The sequence below is a fragment of the Pleurodeles waltl genome, chromosome 5 (assembly GCF_031143425.1).
Source record: "Pleurodeles waltl isolate 20211129_DDA chromosome 5, aPleWal1.hap1.20221129, whole genome shotgun sequence".
In the NCBI taxonomy this organism is placed as follows: Eukaryota; Metazoa; Chordata; class Amphibia; order Caudata; family Salamandridae; genus Pleurodeles; species Pleurodeles waltl.
In genome coordinates this window covers 1,370,962,921-1,370,989,004 of record NC_090444.1, presented here as the reverse complement: position 1 = coordinate 1,370,989,004, position 26,084 = coordinate 1,370,962,921, and the positions used below count along the sequence as shown (strand labels likewise).

At 42.8% G+C, this 26,084-nt stretch overlaps 1 protein-coding gene across 1 annotated transcript in view; it reads left to right on the top strand.

Moving 5' to 3' along the window:
- The window catches only part of LOC138296482 (uncharacterized), a 1,064,486-nt gene that overhangs the window by 97,725 nt on the left and 940,677 nt on the right, over nt 1–26,084 (top strand). Inside the window, exons 6-7 of the mRNA XM_069235627.1 lie at nt 1,471–1,675; nt 14,720–14,931. Coding sequence (XP_069091728.1) covers nt 1,471–1,675; nt 14,720–14,931 — 417 coding nt within the window. The remainder of the gene's footprint in view (nt 1–1,470; nt 1,676–14,719; nt 14,932–26,084) is intronic.

Sequence of the window (26,084 nt, the reverse complement as noted above, 5' to 3'; positions counted from 1 at the left end):
GAAAGATGTGCTGATTACCTGCTCGGACTCTGTTTTAAAAATATTTTCATCACTTACTGAGCTCTGTGTGGAACTACTCCTAAGGGTAGGGGAAGAAGAACACCTTGAAGTTTAGTCCCTAACCAGTGCCAGGAGGCTTAAACAAGATGCATTTAACAACTCCTCATTTTCATACACATATTAAACAATGTTTTTTGCCAAGCCCCTGAGCATTGGAGCTGACCTTCATGGGAATGTACGAAAACAGACAGAGTCATACCTGCTTCCGTAGGCGCATCAGAAACTCGAATTTAGGATCTCTTTCCTCATTTTTAGTTCCTGGCAACCTACAAATAAGCAGGATCAACATAGTAAATGTGAATGTGATACCTCAGTGAATGAATTTACCCACAAAAAAGAGGTTTTTGTTTAATCTTAGAGACAAAGGCTAGTAGTTTCATAGACCCACTAAAGAGACAGAGGTGTGATCTGCAGGTGACTGGTTCTAATCCCAGTTAGAAAACTTGCTGGGTCAAAGCACCTACTGTAAAGATCTTTTTGTAACGTCTAGGTCACGGGTTCCAATCCCAGTACGTTGAATCACTGGGTCAAAGCAGCAGACACAGAGATCTGTGTGCTGCTTCTAAGTCACAGGTACCAAGTGAGAACCTCCTCTCAGTAGAGCAGCATAGACAGAGCCTCCAACAGAAAATTCCTACAGTAAGAAATGAGCACACTTATGAATAAGTTCAGCGACATGCCCCAAACATGCACCATGGTCACTTCCTTGATCAACACAACCTTTGTCCACCTCAAGCCATGGTCCTACTCGCTGCCCACACCCAGGGACACCTTTCATTCTTGCTTTTGGTACCTTCTCATTCCATCTCCCCCAGAAAAGGAGTTAAACTAGTGACGAATAGGGAATGAGTGTGGATGTGTCTCCACCACAAGCTCTGATGTCGCTCAAAAGGGAGGGGCTGCAGCTAGAATGGGGAGCAGAGGGCCTTCTTCTAGTACAACAAAGACAGAATCGCGAAGTATGGCCTGTGTTTTCGTCTCTGTTTTGCACAATCCGATGGTTTATGTTTTAGATACATCTTCTCTGGGTCAGCTGTTGGTGATGTTGTGTTGATATTAGGCAAAGACTCACAGGAGAACATTCTCACCCTTAAAACATTTGAAGTAAAAAGAGGAACATCCTATATCTGAGAGATGACAGAAGTGTGAAATTTGCTTTTCAGCCTCATCCCTCATTCTTTTACAGTGGTGGATTTCATGTGAGTCAAAAAGATCCCCTCATTTTGCAAGAAATTATTTTGGACCAGCAAATCTCGTTAATGCTGCTTATATCATAATTATTGTAATTTTGTATTCACTTATAAAGACATAATTTTACGAAAAGGGGGAGGAAGGGGGGGCTTATCGGTATATTTATATTTCCTACTAATTGTAAAAATTGTGGCTTACTTGCAAATGTTTTTTCTTCAGTATTACAGATGCATCAAATGCCACAAAAGATCGAGTGAAATATCTGGAGGCACTTTTCCGCCATTTTGACGCCATAGCAAATGAGAACGACCCTTCTAATCTCATTAGCAACGTTCTTCCTGCGCTGTTTACAGCCATCAAACAGATGGATACCATATCCCGCTTCTTTGCCAGAAACGGATACCTGGGGTTACTGCTGACCAAGGTAAATAGCTATCAGTTATGCATTCTAGTAAGTGCTTTCAGCAATAAGATGAAGTAGTTTACTCAATTACTTAAACCGTATTACAATATTTGGCAGAAGATGAGAAAACGACATTGCCCAAACAGCAGCACAAGCAGACTTTTTCCTGTCCTATCGCAACAATTAATACTTTTGCTAATGGTTAGGTAAAAGCTGATCAGATCGTTACCTGGTCTTTCAAGAATCTTATTTCAAACTTGAGCTCTTGTTAGAACCCACAAATGCCTCTGTCATCTGTACCTTGGCTTTTGTCTCCGCTGGTGAGTGAGACCTATTTTTTGCCTATGTCTGTGTCAGCTTCTCTGTACATGTGTAGTCTTGTGCCACTAAGCATTCCATAAAATGAACATAACATGATAACAGTCAGGCCCATTGGTCTCTGCGTGTAGATATGGATTTAATTAAAAGTGCACCTTTTAACTATGTTTTTGTCATGCAGCACCACAAACTCAGTCAATACCTTTCAAACCACATTGAAGAAAATGCTCTATCTCCCTCCTGTACCTTGTCTGACTTTTTTGCCCGCGCAGGTGATGATTGTTGCATGCAATCCTCATGCTCATTATGTATTGAGGGCCTAGGACATAAATGTTTTCACATGAATAATGAGTACTATGAAAAAAATCAAACACACAAAATACAATCTTAATTGACTAATAGAATAACCGTGACACCACAAATGAAATGTTCACTAGAGCCCGGTTTGTATTTTTGGTCTTCATTGTTTATGCCATTTTGAAATAATTTCTTTGCTCAGTAATAACTTGCGCATTAGAAGGTTTTTACGTCTTTGTGATTTTATTGTTCACGTTTTCAACATGCTAAAATATAGATACGAATGAAAATCTACCAACTGCCTATGTAGTATTCATGTTCAATTAGAAGGTCTCCAGGTTATGCGGTGTCTGGCTTTGAGTTCGAAAGTGTATGGTAAAAATTGCGAACTGAACTTTACCTCGCCTTCTTGGGCCCAGTACACCGTATGTGCCAAAAACCATCCACAAAATATTAATCCGTTACCTAAAATAGGGCCCTAGTGAAAAACTTTCAATATATGTAGTGCATACAGCCGGGAGCTTTACTTGGAATATTGACAAGATTTATCGTCACGTTTCATGTTCAGGGCAGAAGCAGAGGGTGGCTCTTAGCTAACAGCGTTAGGGTTTGCAGCAAACACCCTATTTTGGAGGCATAGCTCTCCGTCATTCAGCTAAAAGCTGCCTTGAGTTCGACGCTTCATCGTGGACTAAAATCCTTTAATGTGAAAGCAAATGGTTGTAATGTGAAAATCACGTGTCCGGGTCCTTTGGCAATGCCACCTGTTGATTTATAAGGTGTTGCTGTCAACGGTGAGAATCATTCACTTAGGGCAGAGGTCTTCAAACTTTTTGATGCCGGGACCCCCTCTTAAAAATTTTTAGGTGTAAGGACCCCCTCCTGATAAAAATTTCTAGAACCTGGTACTCCTCATCATCAACAATAATAAACATCCCCATTTCGCACAGCAAATCATTTTTACTGTGAGGAAATAATATTAAACAGTGTTTAGCAAATCAAAGATCGGTGAGTGTGGGGGCATGGTCAAGGATGTGGCTAAAAACAAAGGTCCTCATTTATTAGGAATTGACATGGGGCAGAGCTGCAAGTCTCCTTGCTACACTTCCACACTCTCAATGCAAAAGGGCAGGAATGGACCGTATTTATGAAATACAGTACATTTCTGTCCTTTCCCCCTGCGCTGGCGCACAATTGCTGCCTAGTGCCAACATAGGCAGGATTGTATTTGTGCAGGAAGGGGCACCTTCCTGCACAAAAACAATCCAGAAAGGCATTGTAGCTCTTTCTACATGTGTGGCAGATAGCAGCACACATGGAAAGAGAAAAAAACAAGGAGAAATTAAAAAATTTCTCCTCATTATGCCTGCTCTTGGGAGGCGTAAGGTTTTGGCACTGCCCCAGTTTACGTGATTTTGTAAATCTGGGGCAGTGTCAAAATCCATCTGTTTTGCATTGGAACACCTACCACTACGCCCGTGGAACGCCTCCTTGACGCAAAGTAAGGCAATGCAGCGACTTGCCCTGCCTTGCCTTACTCCATGTCTACAAGGCCATTCAATCCACTCAGGGTGGCTTTGAGTCAGCTCATAGGTACGATTGAGAGGCTTGTGATGCTGAAGCATCAAAAAAAGTGATGCTCCAGCAGCGCAAGCCTCTCATAAATAAACCCAAAATATTCTCAAATTTTTTTTAAGTCTTTCACCGCCAGGTAGCTACATATAAAATAATAGCCAGCTGAAATGAAAAATAAATAAAATAAAGTTGTTACTCATTGGGAAATGCACTGTAGTGCATTATGAAACCTCTATTAGTTAATGCACTGCAGAGGTCTGTGTTTAACCGGAGAGCAACAGAACTAAATCTTTGTTAGTACAGTTGAGAATAGTGACTTGTGTATTTTTAGTGCCATGAGGTCACAGCCTGTGACAGAAAGCACTGTGAATATATAAAAAGGCATTATTTCATACTTTCATTGCACGCAGTATAATATAGGCCACTACAAAAAGGTTTATTATAAAACAGTGCTTCCAAAATGTGGATTTAAGTAATATCAGAGCATATCTTTTTTTAATAGCTGTCCCTTCAACACCTCTAGGTGAAGTGAGCACTGTTGAAATACAATTACAATTAAAAGCATGCACTTCACAGCTCAGTTGTTAACTCTTCGCACTACCCCTCAAAATAAATAAATGTTTGTCCTCACAAAGCTTTGATCATTTAAAGCTGCTCCCATGCACCCATTACATTTGCAGATCAGCTCGTAGATTTCATTCAGGAAGCAGAAGCCCTGGGCTGAAAGTCTCCTTAGCTGTCTGTGCGGCTTTCACAGCACAGGAGACTCAAATTAAAGTTCAGCTGAGGCATTTTAAGGATCAGCTGGGGGAATGTGCGACCCCCTTTCCAGGTCTCCACGGCCCCCCTGGGGGTCCCGATCCCCAGATTGAAGACCTCTGACTTAGGGTCTTGAATGAGGCATCTGGATATTTTGAACAGCAGCCTCGTGTGGTGAGACCTGTAGGTTAGGTTTGACTACAGAACCTTCTTCTCATCAAGCGATGCACACCTGAGATCATGATAAACCACGAGCCACACCTTCACAGTGGTAATGACCCCCATTTGTACACAAAGCACGGGTAACCTAAAACACTGCTTCAGTGCGGCGGTATGTGCCATTAGTGGCAAGCCTAATCCACCTCAGAGTCTTGCAGTGCAGAGGTTGCCACAGAACCCGCAAGACCATCAGTTTACAAACCTGAAAATATGTGTTGCCCACTTAGGCCTGATATAGTGGTTCTCCATTGGAATTCAACGGATTTCATGATGTCACAAAATACTTTGTCGAGGTGATTGGTGGCTGTTGCTGCATATTCTGTCTCACTGCGCGCTCTTCGTGCATTCACAATTTTAAAGATAAATTACATGACTACACATTAATCATAACAGCCAGACTTTACCAGGGATTGAAGTGAGTCTTGCTGAGTGCGTCCGTAAAGCATGGGCATGTTGTCATAATCTACGCACAGGAGTATGCCTGAGTTAGGGCACTACATGGGCTACAGCGTTTTTGTTGAGAATCTTTGCATTCTGCCCTGTGTGTTCCCAGAATGGTGAAGAGCAGAGGGCGGAAGCCCAGCAGGAAACGCGAGGGCAGCGTCCACGTTTCAGCCTGATTAGCTTTTAAAGATTAATTTAATTTTCGAAAATCCACTACGATTTTTCGCATTGGCAAAATAGGAATGAACCTAAATGTTCCCGAGGGTCCAACTGTACTATAGTATAAATATGAGGGATGGTAAACGCATTATATTCATTCATACCCCTCAAATAAGGGCCTTTGGTAATTGCAGCAAATGGAAATGATAGGACAAAAAAAGACGATTGTTCAGTCCACACCAGCTATAGGACATTAACTGGCCCAGCAAGAGGCATATGTTGGTCCCTTGGCAGGACACAGCAATGGCCAAGTGTGGTAGGTACTCAAATTACATTCCAGTAATCCTCATTACTCTAACGTCTAGTTGTCCTTGTCACATCCCTTACATTATGGAGCTCTTGCCCACACATAAACGGAATTCAACCATATTATAAATACATGTGTTAATTCTTCTTTAAAACGCCCCCAGGATAACTACAGAGAAGAAGGACACAGGATGACTCCTCCCTATTCTATTAAAATAAAAGAGGGACTTGCATATCCCTTGTCGTCATACCTCTCATCTTGAATACTAAGTTGTACCATAAGTAGGGAAAGAAAACATCTTATTTTGGGAGGGAATAGAGGCAAATTGGACTGTGACGAGGATGACTAGGACTCTGAGTAATGAAAGTTACTAATAAGTAATGTGAGCATTACCTTCTTGTCTATCGTCCACGTACATTGAGTATGAATCTCAACAAACAAAAGTCTTCTGACTGTGATTTTTTAATCAAATAAAAAGACTGTTGACCAAAGTGCACCACCCAGTGATTTTTTTAAAGTATTGCGCCGTAAGCTTTATTGCTCATCTGTTATTTTACTGAACTCAAAGATGAGGAGCCAAAATAGTTACAAACTACTCTCCTCATACGAAATCTGGAATGTGAAATTAAGGTCTTTGGGGCGTGGGAGGGAGGCAAGTGGCCGCAGCGCAAATGTCCTTTGAAAGTGGCCCAAGAGGATGAATTATTTCTAGTAGAATGACCCTGAATTTGGACAGGAAGATCAACTTCTGCCCTCTGAGAGGCCAAATAAATAGATCAGCATAACCTGTGGTCGGGGGACGCCTTGGCTTCCACAGCACCTACTAATTGGATCTGCAACTGCTTAGAAAATTAAACAATATTAACAGATTACTAAAGTGTACATAAACAGAGAAACAAAATGTAAAATTGAAAGTTTAAGAAGTTCTATAAATGTGAATGAATTAGCAATAGGAGGTTAAAAATTAAGCTAGTATCCTCAGGTTGATTCGTGAAAGCAAAGCAAGTACATCAAACAAAATATAGTATGGATGATTCATGGCTTCAATTGTATTCAGAAAAGTTCCAACCATCCCAATAAATTAATTAAAAATGTAGAGTTTATTCCACATTTGCTTGTGAATTAAATAATATCGTTCATCGTTTGGGCTTTTTATTTTTTATCTTGTGTATTGTTTTGCCATTCAAATCTTCAAAATTGCTTAGGCAGGGTTCACCTGGCTTCCAATAATGCCTGAGTGGGAGATACCCAGATTCCAATATGATTCAGTGGAAGTCCATGGAACTCCAGTAATGATTAAGCCGTGGTCCAAAGAGGGCTAAAGGTTAAGAACCAGTGGAATAGATCACATGACTGTGAGTGTCTCTGCTGTTGTGGTTTGTGTATTGCTTCAAGACAGTTAGACAAAGGTAATCTAGGTGTGATTAGAGAGGGTCTTCCTGACAGGATCGCTGGGGCGGAGCTGCACCCTGTCCTGATAACCTTTCAAAGGGCTCTGTCTGCAACACACACAAAGGAACCTGACACCAGGCCTGCCATACCTTTGGTCAACCTAGAGACAGTTTGGAGCCAGAATCAGGGGAAGGGAAAGAACTCACCAGAATAATTTTTGCGGTAGGTCAGTGAACACCCCCACAGAGAGGCTGGCACCAGGTATAAAAATGGGACCTTCAGAACCACTCATCAGAACACTCTTGAACCTGTGGAAAACTCAGAAAAAGGATTGCGCTGCTGCTTGAAAGACTGCCTTGCTGTCTGAAGAATGAAGACTGGAACTACTTGCCATCATCCCAGGGAACCAAGAGTTACTCCAAGGGTCAGTTGGCTTACTTGCTGTGTGCGCTATAGGGACACAACAAGTTCTAGAGACCTCCCTGCAACTTCTCTGCAACTTTCTTGCTGACCAATACCAAATGGACCTGCCTGTGCCCTGCTGCTGGCCTATGCTGGAGTGAGATCTGATCCTCAAGACCCCCTCAGGTCCTGGACTTCTGCCTGGCATAACTGAAAACTCCTCCATGCGAAAAGGTGGAAATGTTTAAGTTCTGACCTCCTCGTAATTGCAAAGTGACCTTTTCTTGCTGAGAATCTTCCACCCGCAATGACAGCCATTGCAAAGTTCCAGCGGCACCTGCCCTTCATGCCAAAAATGACCATCCACGACAACCAGCAAAATGAGACCTTGACTTTGTGCCGACAGCGACCAGCCGCGACAGTCCACCAATGTGAATTTCCAGCGACGGCCGGCTCTTAATGCCACAGCAATGAACACCTGTGACGATTTGCTCACTCTTTAGGTTAAAAGTCTCCTCCTTGCAGCCTTCTCCAGTGCGAACGCACCTGTTTGCGCTAGACTTGAGAAGGTAACTCTTCAGTGGGACTAACCTGGTCCCCATATCTGGACCACACTCCATCACGGTCAGCCTGAACTTGTGAGTTTCCCTCGGTCGAGCACAAGTAGATAACCACAGCTGGAGCTTCCTACTTTATGGCACTATTTTCACGGAAAACGTTAAACATCATTATCTCCAGTCCTACTGATTTGATTTTGTTCATTTTGGTGTTATTTTATTTGCATTTATTAAAATGTACTCTGTTTTTTAATTCTTTCTGTTTGTGTGTTACATTAATACTTTACACATTGTCCCTAAATCAAGCCAGACTGCTTTGTGCCAAGCTATTAGAGGGTTAAGTACAGCTTAATTTAGACACTTTTTGTGGTTCACTCTGACAATGAAAGTGGTAGTTTCTTGATTGGGGCTTCCAATCAGTAGCCCAGTTTCTAACAACAGCCTACAGCCAGATGCCTCAAAATATTCTTAAAAAACATAAAGAGGGATATGTGAGTCTCTCATTTATGTTAACTAAGAAGGATCAATCTGGGGTCCCTCTACATATTTCTCTTGGAGGAGAGGAATCGGGTGCCAGTAGATAGTTATAGTTAGGAACTAGTTTCCATTGAAAAAGTGTTCTTTGAGTTGCCCATATCTTTGGAACCATTTGGCGAATCTTCTAGAAATTTTCCAAAACAAGTGCACCCTAGAATCTTGTTGTGCATGGAAAGTTTCAGGGTGACTCGTCAAGTGGGGGCGAGAAAAATGGGGGGCAAAAAAAGTGCATTTTCCATTTTAACTCCCACCCCCAGGGCTGAAAAGCACTTTTTGTAAATTCAAGACAAAAAATGCTACTATTTGCAATTTTCGTCGTGATTTTTTCAAAAATAAGCAAGCATGGTCTCCTGCGCTTGTTTTGATTTTTGCTCCAGAGTGGGGCAGGTCTTAGGGCATATAATTTTAAGGAAGGGGCACATAGGCCCCCCTCCTAGGTCTTACAAAAGCCTGAGGGACTGCCACCTCCCAGGTTCTATGCATATTTGAAGCAGCTCCCTGCTTGCGGAAACAATTCCGGTTCCCGCAGGAGACGGGCTCCGTCTAGGACCTCAGGGAGAGCCAAGCCTTGAGGCTCCCTCTGAAGTCCTGTACTTTCTCTCTTTCTTTCTTCTATCCCACAATGCGATGCAAGAAAGAGAAAAAGAGATTATTATTGTAATGGGCTCTCCATACAATAACTTCAAAGCATCACACTAGCAAGATGTTTGGTTTGGATGTTAGAGTTAGGTTTTGATGCACAGCAAAACAGAGTCACCTCTGGCGTACTGGTAAAGCTCTTGGACTGTCACTCAGTAGGTTGAAGGTCCAAATCCTGGTATCTCATGCCAGTGTGTCTATTTATTTACTCATGTTTTGAATGTTAAACATTCCTAGTAATAGATTATTTGCAGTTTTGACAGTCTGCTCCGAGTTAGTACATTGCCATGCACCGAATACTGTTCTAACTCAACTTGCTGGAACAACCACGACCTTTAATTATAGCCCTTTAAATGTGCCTCTGATATTCACTGTCATTTCTAACTTCCCCAGGCCTAACTTTCTGTTGGGTTACCAGATGACTGAATATCTTTAGGTCAAGCATTTTGAGGCCTGTGCTTTCCTTCTAAAATACATGTTTTTCTATTGATTTTTTAATTGATTAAAATTAAAATTGCGGCCCCCTGATTTCACTTGTTATTTCAATGACAGGCCTTGAATCAATGTGTTCCAGCGATGTGGTGTCACTTGGTATTCCATTTTCTATGAAGGGAAACCCCACCTTTATTTCCAAACCTAAATATGTTACTGTCACACTCAGCATTTCAGGGCCCCTATTCTGCTTATTTTGACTTTAAAGAATGTTACTGTAGAGCGCTGTGAGCTAATAAAAAGTTTTGGTCATAATTGCTGATATTAATGTCTAGTACTTCTGTGCTCCAATACATATTGTATTCACTGCTCTCTCAATGGAAATGTTTACCCCAATACCTCTCCAATATGCCACATAAAAATATTACCGTAGATTTGAGTTGTCTATTAAGTTTTGTTTTCTAATCACCCTCTCTACTGGGGATACAGATAATAAAAAATCATGCACCCTTTTTGTTCCATCTGTAATTTCTTTACCCATTCTGTGTGCCGGATATATAGTTTATTTCAGCAGCTGCTCCTCTGCTATGGTGGAGGAGTGTCACCCCCCGCGAGCAGCAGCAGCTGCAAAACTTGAAAAATAAAACGATAATAAAGCATGTTTATTATTGTTTTCTTTTTCTGCATATCATCGAGTCTAGGGAGCAGGGCCATGGGGATAACAGGCATGGGTGATGGGTGCACTGTTGTCACTGTGCATGTGGGTTTGGCCGGCTGTCTCACGACAGCCAAACTGACATGTGCACTGAGCTGTCTCCAACCAGAGCTGCGTTGCAGGGTTGGAGACAGCATGCACAGGCTCCCAGTCTGCTTGGAGCGCAAAGCGAGGGTGCTCAGGCCAATCCTAACATTGCTCACATGCTACCAGCAGCATGAGAGCAGCATTAGGATTGGCTGAAGGGCAGTCTGGGAGTCTGTGCCTGCAGTGGAACCAGAAGAGCAGCAATGCGGTGGGCATTGAAGTAGACATCTTTTTTGTTGTTAGTTTGTTTTGTCCCTGCCTCCCACCACTAACCTATTGGCTATAATTATGACCTTCTCCTCCCTGGGGCTACAAAAACAGTTACAGAGGTAGTCCGTTGTGGTCCCCCAGCCCAGGGGACTACCAGCTCTTAGGAGTCAAATTGAAAAGGTGGAGGAAGGCCACAAGGCCCCCCCCTCTCGGAGTCATAGATGGCCCTAGGGACAGCCACCTCCCAAGGCTGGCTCCTGCTACCTCCTGAGGTGCCCACCCTCGGGAGGTAGTTGTTTGCTAAAAAATTCAATGTTTTGCACACTTTTGTAATTGGGCTACATTTGGGTGATATGTGTGCTACATTTGGGCTCTTTTTTCTCTGGTGGCCGTTTTTGGGAGACTTATTTGTTTTGAAGCTCCCCAATTTCCTTATTTATTGCAGTATCCTCAGAAGAAAATGCTTTCAGTTCTCCACTTCGATTCCATCAAGATGGAGTTCAGATGTGCTATATGTTTTGCATAAATTCAGAATTTTAGCACTCTAGTTTCTCATTAGAACACTCTAAGGTGCTGATCATCAGAGAGTTAACTGGCAGTCTACTGTTGATGTTGAAAGTGCATGTTTCAGTCTGCATGTCAGAATGTTTTAATGAAATAGAAGAGAAATATGTTTGAGAACTGAAAAACCATGTCCTAATTTTGTTCCTTTCTAAATTAAATGTATTAAGTCAAACCAGTTTGATTTAATCAAGATGGCTTTAGGTGTGCCACACTTTTGTCATAAGTAAGACTGCTGACGCTCTAGTTGTTCATTGGAAAACTCTGGGAGGCTGCAGTAGAACACAAGGGAATCACCTGACGGGCTGCTCATGTTGGAAGTACATGTTTTATTGAGAATGTCAGTCTTCATTCTCATATGGCTGAGAAAGATAGTGTGAATTTACTCTCATTTTAGCTTCTGGAGCACCTTTCATCACCTCTAAGGGAAGAGCACAAGAAAACAGTTTTCTCTCAAACATGCTTCATGAAATCCCATCAGAAGACTTTTTCACAGGGTACAATCACCTTAGAATACACCACAAGTCCTACAATTAGTATGGTGCCATCAACAAATGTGTTATATTGTAACTAAAATCTGTTATCATCTGTTTTCCTTTTTGTGACCCTCAAAACCTGCTGTTCCCTACAATGCATTTCAATGGGATGCTATCATGTATATTGGTCCCAAGATGGCTGCCATCACTTCCTGGTTGATGTGCTGTTAGCCAATGAGATCTTACCATGAGGTCTGTGCTTAGGCTCGCCCAGATATACAAATGAGATTTTCTTTAAATAGCTCAAAAACTACTGAACAAATTTACACCAAATAGCAAAAAAGCTGTTTTCTGGACCAAGAGCTACCTTTCTGCCAAATTTGGTGTAATTCCGTTCAGCGATGTGAGCTGCTGTCTTCTCTAAAATCTCTTTGGAAATTAACAGGGGAAATACCCTTTTTTGACTTCCCGTTTTTCTCACCTCCGCTTGGCAGATCTCCCCAAAACATTCCATGCACATCAAGCCCCTAGAGGACACTTTTCTTTAAAGATTTGTCAAACTGCGCCTAAGGTATAGCCAAGTCAAAAACCCCTTTTCCTATGGAAACTAGGTCCTAACTATAACTATCTATTGGTGACCGCCAGTAGATAATATATACATTTATACATATTTTACCTACTGGCTGTTGCCAGTACGTATAGTTAGGACCAAGTTTCCATAGGACAAGCATTTTTTTGTTTTGCCAATAATGTTGGCACAGTTTGACAAATCTTCATGAAAGTTTTTAAATGAATACAACTGTTGGTTCAGAGGCTGTTTTAAAAGTTTCTGGATGATCCATGCGGGAGCCAAAAAAGGGGGGTCCCAAAAAGCGTTTTCTCCATGCATTTTGCCGCAGGGATTTTGAACACAACTACAGCCCGAACCGCTGGACGGAATTACACTACTTTTGGCAGAAAGCTAGCTCTTGATTCAGAAAGCGTGCTTTTTCTGATTTGATGTGCATCCATTCAGTTATTAGAGATAATAAAGGAAAAAATATAGAAATATAGGAATGCAGATCCTCCGCGGATCCAACATTTCCTGTGCTGATATCTGATTGGCTGACAATATGCTAACCAGGAAGTGTTGGCAGCCATTTTGGGACTTGGCTTCAGGTGAGTCCCCAAATAAAAGTAAAAAAAAAAGGGGGGCAGAGTAGGAATACCCTGAGCCCCTAGCCTTAGTGCTAGGGTCCCCCTGGAACCCGGTAAGGCAAAAAAACATTTTGTAAAGATTTTCAGCAAAATTTGTGGGAGATCCATAAATCCACTGAATAAAAAAAAAAAAAACAAGCGTGGTCTCCCACGCTTGCTCAAAATCTAGCCCCGGGTGGGCCAAGTCCTGGGGGCATGATATGACATATAAAAATAGGAGGGTTGCACGGGCCCCCCTTCTAAGCCTCTGTTGAGCCCCGGGCACCACCACCTCTCCAGGGCTTTATAATCATACTGGATGGGGGCTGTGATGACCCCCCTTCATAGGCTTAAGTGAGCCCCTGGGGGCCACCACCTCCCTGGGGTTTGATGTATTAAATGGAGCAGGGCCACGCTAACCCCTCTCCTTGGGAAGGAGGATCACACCCTTCTTTATTTTTTTCTTACCAAATACCCCTGGGACCTGGCCTACCCTGGGACCAATTTTTAACAAGCGTAGGAGACCATGCCTTTTTTCTTTTCTAATTTTTGCAGCAGATTTGCAAATCTGATGCAATTTCACAGAATATGTTTTAAAAAATGCTTTGTTGCCCTGACGGGGTTTCCGGGGGACCCCAGCATCAAGGCTAGGTGGTCAGGGTGTGCCTACCCTGCCCCCTATCCTTTTCTTTCACACAGCCACGCGTGGCGCCGGTGCTGGCTGCTTAGTGGGGTTCTGGCTGCAGGCCAGGCCCTGTGGCCAACCCCAGCTACACACGGCCAAAGGTCTTGCGTGGTGTTGGGTGCTTGTAGTGGTAGGCTGCAGGGCCTGGCTGCAGGCCAAAGGTCTTTGTGAGTGGTGCAGAGTTGTTTTCTTATAGGGGGTAGGGCTTGGCTGCAGGCCAGGCCTACGGCCAAACCCTGCTGCACACAGCTGAGATTGAGTGCTCATAGGGGGTTGTGGCCAGGCCCATGGCCAACCCCCACCGAAGGGCATGCATGGTATAGAGTTGGGTGCATATAGGAGGTAGGCCTGCGGCATGGGGTTTGGTGTTTATAGAGGGTTGTCCATAGGACTTACGGCCAGCCTCCCCCTGTGCATACCAAAAGGCTTGGTTGGATTAACGTAAAGTAATTAAAATTGCTTAACATTAACAAAGCCATGGAAATTTGCTGAAAAAAAACAAAGGTTCCAGGGACGTTATAGTTAGTAAATGGAATTCAAAAAACATAAAAATTAACTTAAAAAAATCAAAGGTTGTTTATCTCAAGTAACTATAACTCGCACCCTATGGTAACTATAACTCCTGCTCTTGCCATGCACTGCTAATTACCCCATATATTATTTCACTCATGACAGCTTTGATAACATAATTGGTAGTACCAATGTAACATTTGGACTAAAATTATTGAGGAGAAAACTCAAGTTAGTTCAGTTATAGTTATAGTTACTGTAGGGCATGAGTAATAGTTACTTAAGATAACCATAACTATAACTGCTAAATTTCTATGGTTTTGTGAGAGTAAAATGTGATTCTAACTAGATCATCCCTGTGACCATATCTCTCTCTCTCTCTCTCTCTCTCTATATATATATATATATATATATATATATATATATATATATATACACACACACACAAATGGACTCATATACGTATTTATATCTTTATAAGATACTTAATTTTTGTGCATGGGTGTGGCTGTGGGATGTAAAGACTAGGATAAAGGCGGACAAAAGATGGTAACAGCATATTACTCCCTTCAGCACTAGTTGTGACAAGTTGTTGTGTTTCTCTGAAGGTGTCGAATCAGCTTGCTCAGAGCTGCAGAGAGTTTATTCGAGGCAGCCTTGTCACACCGACAGCCGAGGACCGACTCTGGGAGAAGGTCAGGGAGCATGTTGACGATGAAGGTGAGCTGATGCCGCATCACGTTGCAGTGCAAGACCGGAAGATGAACAGAGACCGAATCAGGAGCACTGCACACCTTGGCAAAAGTACTTTATATGAACGGTGAGCACAGCGAATTGGCACATGGGCAGAACAAAAGGACATATGTGTAGTTCTCGCCTGTTTTACTGTATTGCTTCTCATAATAGTGTGTAGAATTGTTCAACATGTTTTTGCAAACCAACTTCTGTTCTAAGTAGGTTCTGTTCACAAAACAGGAAATCGCAGTGGGGCATAGAATGACCTATCCTGTTAATAATTATTAGGCAGAGCACAGTTTGCGACTCACAATGCAATTGGCTACAATTAGAGGGAAACTGGCCAGCAAGGGACTGCAGATCACCATCCCTGTGATTTTATTTCATTTTTATTTCCTTTAAGGAAACTAAGCTACTTAAAAAAAAGTTTTTCATTTTGAAAACTTTAGGGAAAGGTGGCAGTTCTTACTCTCTCTGAAGGCCACCCTATTTCACAAAGCGATTCAGTTACCACCCCTACTCGGGAGTCGATAATTGATCAGTGGTCTACAAACACAATTGTGTCGCAAATTATGATTCTTACCTTACCAACTTGCAAATTGAAATGCCTAAAACTCACCCCCTCCAAAATGCGATTGGTAGCATTCTCGAAATCTAAATTATAATTTGTTAAGGCTTTACTGAATCTCAAAATGTGTACAGTGCACTACAAAAACAATTTTTCTAAGCCAAAGGCTGAAGACCTGGCTTTTCGAGTAGTCCCACTAGGACTATATTTGGCTAGACTCACACCTGCACAGTACCAGGGTGCCGTCCTGGGTGAAAGTGCGCTCTACAAATCTGCATAACAAAACATTTTATGGTGGCAAACTCTGATTTTGGATGCAGGTCTATTTTACCCTACTTGAGACCCCTTTGCTGATCAAAATAGGTACCTCTTTGACACTGCTGAAGCAAAACATTGTGAAACATTAATCTCCTGAACAAAGACGATGTTAGTGTTAATATGTCTGCATACATGAGCAGACTGGGCAAGAAAAACTATTGTCTGCCACAGCCTAGTATCTGGGCACAGGCAACCTATCATAGGTGACACTTTGACAAAATTAATTAGGGCCAATGTAGTCCTTTTAATTTAATTTAAGATCCAAAAGCAAGGTGCCCTTTCTTCTGACTACAGTGTGAGCCTGTAGTACATTTTTGTACATCTATGGTGCTTTACTGTATTCATACTGAAGGTAAACACTGCCCTAAATATTAACTTTGCATTGGCTCAACATGGAGATATGATTAACATTGCTTTCTCTATATTTTAAAATATCCCAAGAGCAAATAAAATATAATTTTGGTCATATTTGCATTGTAAAATATGTAGTTTAGTAGTTATGGTCTCCTGAGCGAACCCTTATTAACATTGTGGTTTTGACCTACACTGCTGGTCCAAGTTAATTACCCTGCTGGATTGTTCGCAGTCTTTGCCAGACAACAGGCTCATTTGAGACTAACCTTCCCTTGTTAGAGGAAAAAGGGGGGAGAAATCTTCTTAGGGTAATTAGCTGATATTCTGTTGACAAGCCTGGCCATATTCTTTTCACAGGGACAAATGGGAAAAAAGGCAGACCTGGTTCCAGGGGCTCTCTTCGAAGTCTTGGCGGTAAGAAACTAGTTTTGCAGCAGTATCAGTTAGGTTTGCGAAAACAACCCAGGGAGAGCTTTTGTAGACCACAGCTTGATTTTGCCATATTGGGAAATCCCAGGATGGCGTTCCAAGAAGGACCAGCCTTTCGGCTGCTCCCAGAAGGGGTTTGTCAGGAGTGCAGGGTTGTGGGCAATTATCACATTCTTTTAGGGGTCACCCTGTTTATGTGTGCTGGCTTTAGAACTCTGTGCATTTTACCACTGCTAAAAGTGCTCCCCACTCTAAAACATATGTTGTACATTGGAACTCCCTATTTAACTTCCCTACAAGCCCCTGGTAAATGGTGCCTCAAGGTCAGCTATGGCATGGAAAGTTAAACATTATATATAAGATGCAGTATGTACTTACACCACCCACATGTATGAAAAAAATATGTTTCTGTCAGAAGCACCACTGTACTCTGGCTAGGTTGCAGTTTAAATGCACTGTAGTGGCAGGGAAAAATTACTTTGCCATGTAGGAAGAGCCTATTTTTACATATATCTAAGTCACCCCTAAAGTATGCCTTGTAGACCCACCAGCCTTGAGCTAATATATAAAAATGGGGCACACTGCATATAGGGGTTAGTGTGCCCTCACAGTGAAATTCAACCCAAAAGCTTTCACTTTGTAGACAGGGCTAGATGTTTTGGGCCTAGGTGGAATTAAAGTCTTTCCTTTCACCTCACCTCAGGAAAGGGTTAGAAAAAATACTTCAATGTTATTTACTTCTTAGGTTCTTAAATCTGACTTAACAGTGAAGTGAATTTCTTGATAAATTAAGCAGAAAAGTAACTTTGTAAAGATGTACTTTAGGCTGACTGAGCCAGAACTGGCTTGAAACCAGTTCCTCTACTTCTCCAGAGATGGATACACATTCTTGGTTGGGAAAGTTCAAAACTCTGACTCAGCGTTCAATGGCTTGCCTCTGGGCATAATAAACGCCAAATGAGTGTTACATGCTGACCCCTTAGCATGGGATACCTACCTAGAGTTGGACAGGAACAGTTGGCACAACAAAGGGAAGCTTTGGCACTAGCTGATTTGATTTGGAGGTCCCAGGGAAGGCTTCTTCTGTCCATTCCCAGGACCCTCCTAGGCAGCCTGTGCCCAGCCACAGTAGCGGGATGGCCAGTTCTGGCATTTTACCACACCTCAAGAGATAGAATACACATCCTTGGCAGGGAGAGTAAAGACCTCTAGCTCATAGGCCAATGCCTTGCCTCTAGGCCACGAAAAGGTCAAAAGGTGTTAAGTGCCGGCCACTTAGCAGGGATTAGCTATCTGGGAGGGAACATCAACAGCTGGAAAAATACACGGAGCCTTTACCTCTTACAACTTAGAATTGCCATGGAGGGCCTTTTCAATTTATTCCCTGGACCCTTCTAAACTTTTAGGCCCAACCAAAGTAGGAAGGAAAACATGTTTTGACCTTGTGAGGTAGAGGATTGGCCAAGAAGCTGAAGACATTCATGCCTAGTGGCAGCTATGTCCCACCGTCTTGAAACGGGCTTTTAGGTTATTTTACAGTAAGGCAAATGGGAAGTGCTACAAAAAGAAGTGGGGGACTGTGAGGAAAATTGTTAAGTTTTGGTCTAGTGCACAGGATAAATGTGGCACCATCACCACTGCCTGCTCAACATTCCTAGACCGTGGACGACTCCATCGGAAGAAAAAGCCCTTGTAAGAAGAACATTTCAGATTCATGCTGGTGCCTAGAGACTGGAACTGTTGTCCAAGGGTCAAGTGGGTGGGCTCCAGTTTACCTGCGTCAGGAACACAAAAAGCAGGAGGACCCTTGCCTCCAAGAGAGCCCAACTGACTAAAGAGGACTAGACTCTTTGGGAAACCTGGCTGGACAGAGATCTATCGCCCAAAGCGTGCCCGAGGAGCTAGCTAAAACCTTTCACCGGGGCAACCTGCTTGCTGTATCTGATCTCCACTCCATCACAATTGACCTGAAATTATGCCAAAGCCCAAGTCCACCATAAACTTGTGTTTTTCCATAGAGCTTGATGTATTTCTAGGTGTTTTTCCCTTAAAACATTAAAAAGCCATATTTCTTGTTCACCTCAACCTATTATGAACTTTTTATATTTTTGCTCATTACATTTTTATTTTTCTGAATTGGTTTGAGAATTGAATTGTGATGTGTTCTTTCCTTTAAATTGTTGGTACTGCTTGAGCTGAGTACTCACTTCTCTGGGGTTTGCCCATTGCTTGTGCTACAGCTACCAGGGGTTGGGCAGAAATTCTCTCAGAACTATGTTTTTGTTCGACTTCGCCCTCCATGAAGGATCACCCCCAAACCTTTGCCTTCACCCCTTCTGATTTTTGAACCCGCATTTGTTGCTTTTAAGACTCTGCCATAGTATCTTTCCGAGTGTTGAGTCCCCACATATAAAAAGACCCATCTTTTTATGTGCGAAGACTCCACACTCGTAAAGATACTTATCATAAGTTCCTTTGTGAATAGCAATCGTATAGGTTCACAAAAGTGTAAGTTTACCTTTGTGAATCAGGCTCATTATGTTTAGTGGCTGAAGAACTGTAATTTGTAACCCTCTTTAATGGTAAAGTTCTATTTTAAGTCACAAGTCCGAAAAGGCAATTTTTAGAAAGTTCGCATTTTTTTTTACCTAACCATTGTGTGCCTGCAGCCTGTTTCCTTGGTCACATGAATAGGTGTAGTTGGCAATTGGCCTTTGCGTATTCCTCCCACACAGCATCACAACAGAGCGTCTTTGTGTTGGCAGGATGAGTCATCCTAATTTGATAGGGAGGGCAGGTGGAGCTGTCATCTACCACACTTGCATTTCAAAGACACTAACCCAGCTCACACACAAAGGACTTAACACTAGCCCATTGTGCCTCCGACAGACTGGGACCAGAGCAAGGAGGCATGAAAATTCCAGACACTTCTCTAAGGGGGAAAACTCTAGAACATTCTCCTGCTTCGAAATGGGTAGAAGGTGTAAAAATGGGACCATCCTACCCACTCTTCAGTACGCTCCTGGATCTGTGGATACTACAGAAGATGGCCTATTACCTGACCTACTGCATTGAACCTCCCACTGGACCTAAAAGAGGCCTGCCTTGCTGTCTCAGAAGGAAGACTGGACCTGCACTCTTCATCCCAGGTTGAAGCGACTCCACAAGTCGTCTTACTGACCTCCTGTTCTGAGCAAAAAGAACACAACAATCTCCAGAGGCCTCTCGGCAGCTGCCCAGCAGACGTGCTGCAACTGGACCTGCCTGGATCTGCAGCTGGACCTGCCTGACCCTGCTGGCCTCTGCTGGAGTGAGTTTCTGATCTCCAAGAGGTGCTTTCCAGTTCCTGGTCCCTCAGTGCACCATCAGTTTGAGCTCCTTTCTTAAGAAAAGGAGAAAGCAAGAAGTTTTGGGCTCTTCACAAACAAATGGGCCAGTTTGCACCAAGATCCTGCTGTCCATGCTAAGCGCCACTGCAAAGCTCTGGTTAACCCGGCTCTTTGCACTACAGTAACCGCCAGCGTCGACCTGCAATGATGACCAGCAGCGCAATATATGCGCTTTGCGACAAAGCATCTACAGCCCGAGGTGACCTCCAGCACGAATCTTCAGCAATTACTATCCGTGATGCCCGAGATGATCTTCTCGCTGTAGCAATGTCCATCTGTGACAACCGGCTTGCTCTTCATGGTTCAGACATGACCATCCGCGACACTCTCCTGCTCCTCTTGGCCTCCTCCACTGTGAATGGAACTCTTTGTGCTGGACTTTAGTCCCTGTATCCAGCCAACGCTCCATTGCAGTCCACCTGAACTTGTGACTTTCACCTAGTCTCGCAAAGCCAGATAAGTGGCGCTTACAGCTTTTAGGCACTATCCATACCTTAAATCTTTGAAATTGCATATCTTTGGTTCTCTTGACTTAATTTTTGTTGTTTGGTGTCAAATAATTTATTAAAATGTACTCTCTTTTTCTAAATTGGTGTGTGGTTTTCCTTATGTTGTGTTTGCATTTTATTTTTGTTTAAGTGCTGCATAAATGCTTTATGCCATTACCGTTAAGGTAAGTCTGACTGCTTTTGTGCCAAGCTACCATGGTTAAGCACAGGTTAATTTAGTGACTTTTGTGGTTCACCCTGATAAGGATTGTGGCTGTCAATTGAGAAGTGCTCCTAACCCTCTCAAACCACAACCCAATTTCTCCCAGTTATGTTCTAACCAGAATGGGTTTATTGATTTGAAAGGGGTGCCATCCCTGCCAAATTAATAAGCCACTTTCTGACAAGTGTGGTGCCTAATGTTTTCGTTGTTGAATTGCATTATGGTTGATAGGCGTGTTTTGCATTTGAATTTTATGGTGCCACCCTGCCTTTTAACCACTTCGCTGCCAGGCCTTTTCCCCCTCCTGTGCCAAGCCTGTTTTTTCACTATTTTGGGGCAGTTTGTGCTTAAGCCCTCATAACTTTTTGTACACATAAGCTACCCATGCCAAATTTTTGTCCATTTTTTAAAACATCCTAGGGATTCTAGAGGTACCCAGAGTTTGTGGGTTCCCCTTGAGGAGACAAATAAATTAGCCAAAATACAGCTAAAATTTCGTTTTTGCAAAATAAATGGGAAAAAGGGCTGCAGAAGAAAGCTTGTGATTTTTTCCCTGAAAATGGCATCAACAAAGGGGTTGTGGTGCTAAAATCACTATCTTCCCAGCTTTTAGGAACAGGCAGACTTGAATCAGAAAAACACATTTTTCAACACAATTGTGGCATTTTACTGGCACATACCCAATTTTTTCTATTTTTTTGTGCTTTCAGCCTCCTTCCAGCTAGTGACAGAAATGGGGGTGAAACTAGTGCTGGATACTGAACAGCTAAACATTTCTGAAAAGTAGACAAAATTCTGAATTCAGCAAGGGGTCATTTGCATAGATCTTTTAAGTTTTTCCTACAGAAAGTAACAGCTAAAATGAAGCAATATTGAAATTGAGGTGAAAAAAAGAGCCATTTCTCTCCACGTTTTCTTCTATAACCGTTTCCACCTATGGCAGATTTTTTAAAGCCATATACCGTTACGTCTGCTGGACTCTTCTTGTTGGGGGATATATAGGGCTTGTAGGTTCATCAAGATCCCTAGGTACCCAGAGCCAATAAAGGAGCTGCATCTTGCAATGGGTTTTCATTGTAAACAGAGTATACAGCAATTTATTTGGTGAAATATAATGAGTGAAAAATAGGTATCAAGAAAACCCTCATATTTCCAAAATGGGCAAAGGATAAGGTGTTGAAAAGCAGTGGTTATTTGCACATCTCTGATTTCCGGGGTCCTCATACTAGCATGCAAATTACGGAGCATTCCTCAAATAGACGTCTTTTTTACACACTGCCTTACATTTGGAAGGAATAAATGTAGAGAAAGACAAGGGGCAATACACTTGTTCTTCTGTTCTGGGTTCCCCTAAGTCTCCCGATAAAAATGGTACCTCACTTGTGTGGGTAGGCCTAATGCCCGCGACAGGAAACGCAACATGGACACATCGCATTTTTACATTGAAATCTGATGTGTTTTTTAGAAAGTGCCTAGCAGGGGATTTTGGCCTCTAGCTCAGCTGGTACCTAAGGAAACCTACCAAACCTGTGCATTTTCAAACACCAGACACCTAGGGGAATCCAGGATGGGGTGACTTGTGGGGCTTTCACCAGGTTCTGTTACCCAGAATCCTATGCAAACCTCACAATTTGGAATAAAACACTTTTTCCTCACATGTTGGTGATGGAAAGCACACATTTCCTACCACCCAATGTTCCCCTCAGTCTCCTGATAAAAATGATACCTCACTTGTGTAGGTGGGCCAAGTGCCTGTGACAAGGAAGAGCCAAAAACATGTCAAAATTGAGGGGGAACCAAAGCGGGTCCAAAAGGGCAGTTTGACAAAAAACGTTTTTAGGTTGACAAGTGGGGCAGAATGTTTATCTGTATGAATGCAACAATGCTGGGTGGTAGGAATGTTGTGGACTCCTGCAGATTACGGAAGGTTCCATCACAAAAATGTGGGGAAAATGTGTGATTTCAAGCAAAGTTGGAGGTTTGCAGGGCATTGTGGGTATGAAAATGGTGCGGGTGCATGTGAAGCACTCCACCCTGGACTCACCTAGATGTTTAGTTTTCAGTTGTCTTTGCCAACCAATGGGTTAATTAATTCCCATCTTATGTTTGGTTAGTCTGTGTTTTGTTTATGGATAGGATTTGCTGGTGCACAGAGATTTAGAGATACCTCCAACATATGTGGTCCATTGTACATTTACTGGCCTACCTGATCTATGTGATCTTTCATTGTCGTGCATCCCATGTGAGCTGTAAGACACTTTAAAGGGTGTCACCATAGATATGTCTACCTGCCATTTTGTAGAGATTTGTTCATTCGTGTGTAGAATTTAGTTATGTGTGTAATAACAAACTTTAACCTTTTTTTATTAAAAAAAGCCCTGACTCTATAGTCATTTATTAAGTGTACTTTATTGCATTTGCTGATTTCTGAGTTTCTAGTTCACAGACCCTTCAACAGGCTGTTGGCCTTAGGGACTGAGATCCAGATCCTCTCCTTGCCTGTCCTCAACTTCTTCAGTTGCTGTAGCAAGTGACTGGTAGGCTTCTGCCCAGGCCCTCAGCTCCTTCTGCAGTGCCACCTTCCTGGTGGTGCTCTTGGCTAGAAGTCCCCTCTTTTCATAAAACTCCTTAAGCTGGGTCACAGTGTAGGGCTCAATGTTTGCCAACTCAGACTTCATGCTGGAAGAGGTGGATTTGGGCATAACAGACAAAGAGAATTTTGAAAAATCAAAAAGCGAATTAGGGAGAATTTAACTTGAATTGGTCTTAGATTATTTGTGTAGGGTGATAGTGTAACACAAAATCACTGTATGGCACTGCGCAAACACAAGTCCAATCCTCACTGCTGAACACCATTGTAAGAAACTGCATTGTTGATGGGATGGGGTGTGAATCCAGGCCCAGGCCAAGTAGCAACCACAATCCTTGCCAGGGTAAAGCACTAGCAAACCCCAAATTAACATGTGTTCAACCTTCTGGTAGCTTGGCACAGAGCAGTCAGGCTTAACTTAGAAGCGATGTGTAAAGTATTTGTTCAACTCTTCAAACAGTAACACAGTGAAAAGGCACCACAAAAAGTTCCACACCAGGTTAGATAAATAGAGCCAAATTGAATTAATAAAACAAGATCAAAACAACAAAAGTCCAATTAATAGGACTGGAGATATGGAATTTCAAGGTTTTTAGAAAAAGTAGAGCCAAAAGGCATAAAGTTCCAACTGTGGATATCTGGTCACTCTGGACCGGGACAAAGTCACAAGTTCAGGCTGACCGCAATGGAGCGCGGGTCAGCTTCAGGAACCCAGTGAGGCCAGCTGAACAGAGTACCTTAAATCCTGGTTTGCAGAGCATTGCATGGATGCGCATTGGAAATACACCACACAGCCAAAGGTATGCACTGTTTTCGAGAATCATTGAGGCTTCAGTGCAAGATCCCCTTGCACTGACATTGAGGATCTTGACGAAGACATAAGATGCAAAGTCTGGAGTCGGGGTTGCGTCATGCAATTGGGGCAATGTGCCGGTTCTGAGGAGCTGCGAGGCTGTAATGCAGAGTTCAACATTTTAGTTGAGGCTGCCATCGACAAGAGGTGTGAGGGCCTGAGCTGAGGATGAGTTGCGTAATGTCAGGTCCGAAGACAATGCATGCTGCAGCAATGTTGTGTGTCTTTGCAACTAGTCCAACCCACACAGCAGTGGAGGTATGTTGGCTCTGCTCAGGGTTGACCCGTGCAGCAGAGGAGATGCATTGCTTCTGCTGGATCCACAGAGGTTGGCAAAGCACTTTAAGCCGACTTCCAAGGGTCCAGGGCTGGAGTGGCACCACTTGGCAGGTGCAAATGCAAGGTTGTGGGAAGCCTAATATGCCCCTGAGGCTTCAAATCAGGAGGTTAACCACCTAGCCTTTGGAGTCACTCTGGCTTCTAGGTTCAAGAGATGCAGGTCCTGTCCCTTCTCACACAGGCAAGAGGGGTGCAAGTCAGTACAGCAAAGCAGGAGTCACGCAGAGTGCAGTCCAGCACAGTGACAATCCTTCAGCAGCACAGCAGTCCTTTTTCCTGGCAGAGTATCTACAAATGCAGAAGTGTACTGAAGATTTGATGTCTGAGGTCCAGTATTTATAGTCATTTCTTCATTTGAAGTGGGGAAGAAGCTTCTAGAGGTTTCACCCTGAAATCCTTATGCATCTTGCCTTCTCTACCTTGGCTCCAGACTAACTACAGGGGGTATGCAGCCTTTTGTGTGGAGACATGACACAGCCTATTCACGTGTAAGTACGGAGGGGGTGCCCAGCTTCTGCCTTCCATCCTGCCAAAGATGGCCCATCCAGGCACACCTAAGCTCTTTATTGTGTGTGGCTGTTTAGAAGGAATAAACAAAGCTCATCTGTCAGCTTCACCCAGTCATGTGACCAGAGTCAGACTACAAACAATAAATGGCTAAGGGAAGAAAATCAAATACTATCAAGGTACACTGTTCCGATGTGCTAGACACCACACAACCAATTAGGTGGGGAGTCACCAGGTCATTAAACACATTACCTTGTCAGAAGCAAGTGCCTTCACTGACCAATAGGTGACATGCTTCATCATTGGGCATTGCTCTTCGTCAGCCCCACACTGCAGTGCCTGATGGGCCCCATAGGGGGGCTCTTTGCCGGGGATCTTTTGTTCGTGGTTGCCAGGAAAAGTGAAATGTTAGGTGGACTAGAGTAAGTGTGTTTAGAATTGACTATAGGTACCAGATTGATACATTTTAATGCAAGCAGAGTTAATTGAGACTTATGTCAAGGTTAAAAACAGAAAGGGAAAATACCAGGGATAATGACTTGTTTTTCTTAAAAAGATGTGAAAGAAAAAGAAGGAGGCTCCCTCAGCTCAAAATATGAAAGAGGAGGGAAACTAAATTCTACACTACAGGAGTTGCAGTCTACATATTTCTCACTCTACTAATCCCTAGGGATTTAGTGGAGATTCATCAGAACCTAAGCAGTGCTTGGTTATCATTAACTAGGTATGAGTGCTCCTCACTTTTGTCATCTATTGAAAGGTATCTATTGTTTGTTGGGAAACTATCTCGCTAGTGGTGATGATCTGTAAAATAAAAACAAAGTATTGTGGACATATCATGTTCATTAACACAAGAGGATACAGTGTTCACATGCACACACATTAGTGAATATCATGGATGGTGAAGCCAAACTAATATCAATGAAACATAGGGTGACTGGTGTAGTGACAGGGTAAGCAGATCCAGTGCATATACTATGTTAAGCACTGAGCAATCTCTAAGCCTCCTAGTTTCAGAAACGGGCCCCTTGGGAACACAAGGATACTACTACTGCCAAGCAGTAAAATACTAAAAAGACATATGATAAGCAGAAAATACAATTTTGTAATAGCAGATCAATTCTGTTAACAATGTTGTAAGGCAATACAAATCATCATACTACTGGGCAGTTTGTCCCTT